The sequence below is a fragment of the Sceloporus occidentalis genome, unplaced genomic scaffold (assembly GCF_023333645.1).
Source record: "Sceloporus occidentalis isolate IW3139 unplaced genomic scaffold, rSceOcc1.0.p SCAF_3, whole genome shotgun sequence".
Classification (NCBI taxonomy): domain Eukaryota; kingdom Metazoa; phylum Chordata; class Lepidosauria; order Squamata; family Phrynosomatidae; genus Sceloporus; species Sceloporus occidentalis.
The window spans coordinates 241,917,038-241,919,177 of NW_028316983.1; the positions used below are offsets into that span (position 1 = coordinate 241,917,038).

The window sequence follows — 2,140 nt, forward strand, 5'->3', positions numbered from 1 at the left end:
GAACATTCTGCAACAGGCAGCTGAAGACACCCATGTGGAATCCTACTGGAATCCTTTTGTAGCTGCCTGTGTCAACATGCAATGTGACTAAGAGGTGACTTGCCAACCCATTCCCCATCACTTTGGAAATGGTTGCATTGTAGAGAGGGAGCTACAAGGCTTCAAAGACAAGGTTTGGCGGGGGGGCTTTTGGACACTGCAACCATGCAATGACTGTAAATGTGAATTGGAATAATTATGATGTCATAGGTCAGGCTTTGAGCAGATCAAGCCGGAAACCTCCCTGGAAGCCAAGATGACCAAACTAAGGCTGTTGTACTTTGGACACATCACGAGAAGAAAGGACTCATTGGAAAAGACAATTGTGCTGGGAAAGGTGGAGGGAAATAGGAAGAGAGAAAGGCCACATGCCAGATGGATGGACTCTATTAAGGAGGTCACGGGTTTTATGGGGCTGCAGGAATTAAGCAGAGCAGTGGAGGACAGAGGGTCTGGGAGATGTCTCATCCATAGGGTTGCCATGAGTCAAGATCGACTCAAGGACAGTTAACAAGGTCAGGTTTGTAGCATCATAATTACTGAACATGTTGTCAGCCAGTGCATCTACATGTACCCAGATAATAAACATACATGAATATGTTTCAAAACATCTGATAGTTCTGGGCTGCCAGAACTGTGTGTGTGTGAGTGTCCTAATGAGCATAATAATGAAACAGAAAGCAATTCAAAGGATACCCTCACCCACACCCACACATCTGCATCTCCTAAAGCTTTTCCAGTACATTACGTTGTGCTTCAATCCATTTCTTACATTCCCACAAGGGCATTTACACAGGTTGCCTACCCTCTCTACAATCAACATTGTCACTGAAAACTCTTTGGAGGACCAGTTTGAAAGATTCTCTTGATCGCTGCATCTTTTTCCTCCCAATTAGGAAGTAAATCAATGGATTGACACTGCTATTGATTGAGGCACACATTACAGATATGATCCACAGATATTTAGAATGCAGTTCATCTAAAGCACTAAAGAATACAAAAATTAGTGTTATGCTGAATGGGGCACCAAAGAGGATAAAGACAAGAAGGATAAGCAAGAGGCCAGCATAGAACTTGCCTTGCCGATGCCGATGTAAACTACAGTATATTCTAATAAAAAGAAGAACAGTACAGATGATCACAGTGGGGGTACAAAGTATGAAGTTAGTAATACTGATGATTTCCATTGCCAAAAAACGATTTATAGGTAATAAGAGGATTCCAGTAATCAAACAGGATATGGTCCATAGCAATGTACAAATAAGAGCAGATAGATATTTGGGCCGATGACATCGATACCAGATTGGGAAAACAACAGACAGACATTTCTCAGTGCTGATGGCTGTCAAAAGATATTGGCTACTGGTGTAAGTGATGAGAAAACAGAGCAAAAACCAAAAATCATTTGTAAGTGCTAAGACTACTATGGTAAGGAGCACCCCAGAGTCAGCTGCAGCCAAGTTCAAGACATAGGTGGTGATAGGATTCCTCTTAATAAGGAAACAGAGATACCAAAGAACAATGCCATTCCCCACCAGCCCAAATATGCATATGACTAGAAAAAGACTGAAAACCAGATATAATATGATTTCAGTAGAGTTTTCAATTTCATTGTCAGGAAATCTTGTAGTGTTGCTTTGTCCTTGAGATCCAGCTACACTGTAAGTAGAAGAAAGCAATGGTGTTGTACTCAGCTGAGTCATGATTAAATCTCTTGTTCCTGGAGTCTGCCGTTTTCTTTTCCTACACATCACAGGTAGGGAAAACAACAGCCGTGGCTTATTTTAATTTCAAGACATTCTCTGTCCCGATTCATCTTTGACAAGGAAGAATCACATCCACCATGGCATACACCAAACAGGCAGGTGCCTCCTGATGCCCTAACATGTGATAAACATGACAGTCCTTGAGCTAAGTTCTGTCTTCTATCCAGTGGTGGTTGACAGTCTTTATGTCAATGGAGTGATAAATCCATTTCATGTTTCAGTCTAATGTGTAGAGATGCTATTTTCTATTGTGTTTACTACCTTAAATATTTCTTTGAAAGTTTGAACTAAATCTTGGTATGGATTCACTGCGCCATTGACATTGTAGCACACCA

At 41.3% G+C, this 2,140-nt stretch overlaps 1 protein-coding gene across 1 annotated transcript; it reads right to left on the reverse strand.

Annotated features, from left to right (window-relative positions):
* Window positions 1-827: 827 nt before the first annotated feature.
* On the reverse strand, window positions 828-1,742 carry LOC149317687 (mas-related G protein-coupled receptor member H-like). Its single transcript, XM_089518408.1, has one exon. The coding sequence runs from the start codon at window positions 1,740-1,742 to the stop codon at window positions 828-830; it is 915 nt and encodes a 304-aa protein (XP_089374534.1).
* Window positions 1,743-2,140: the final 398 nt, after the last annotated feature.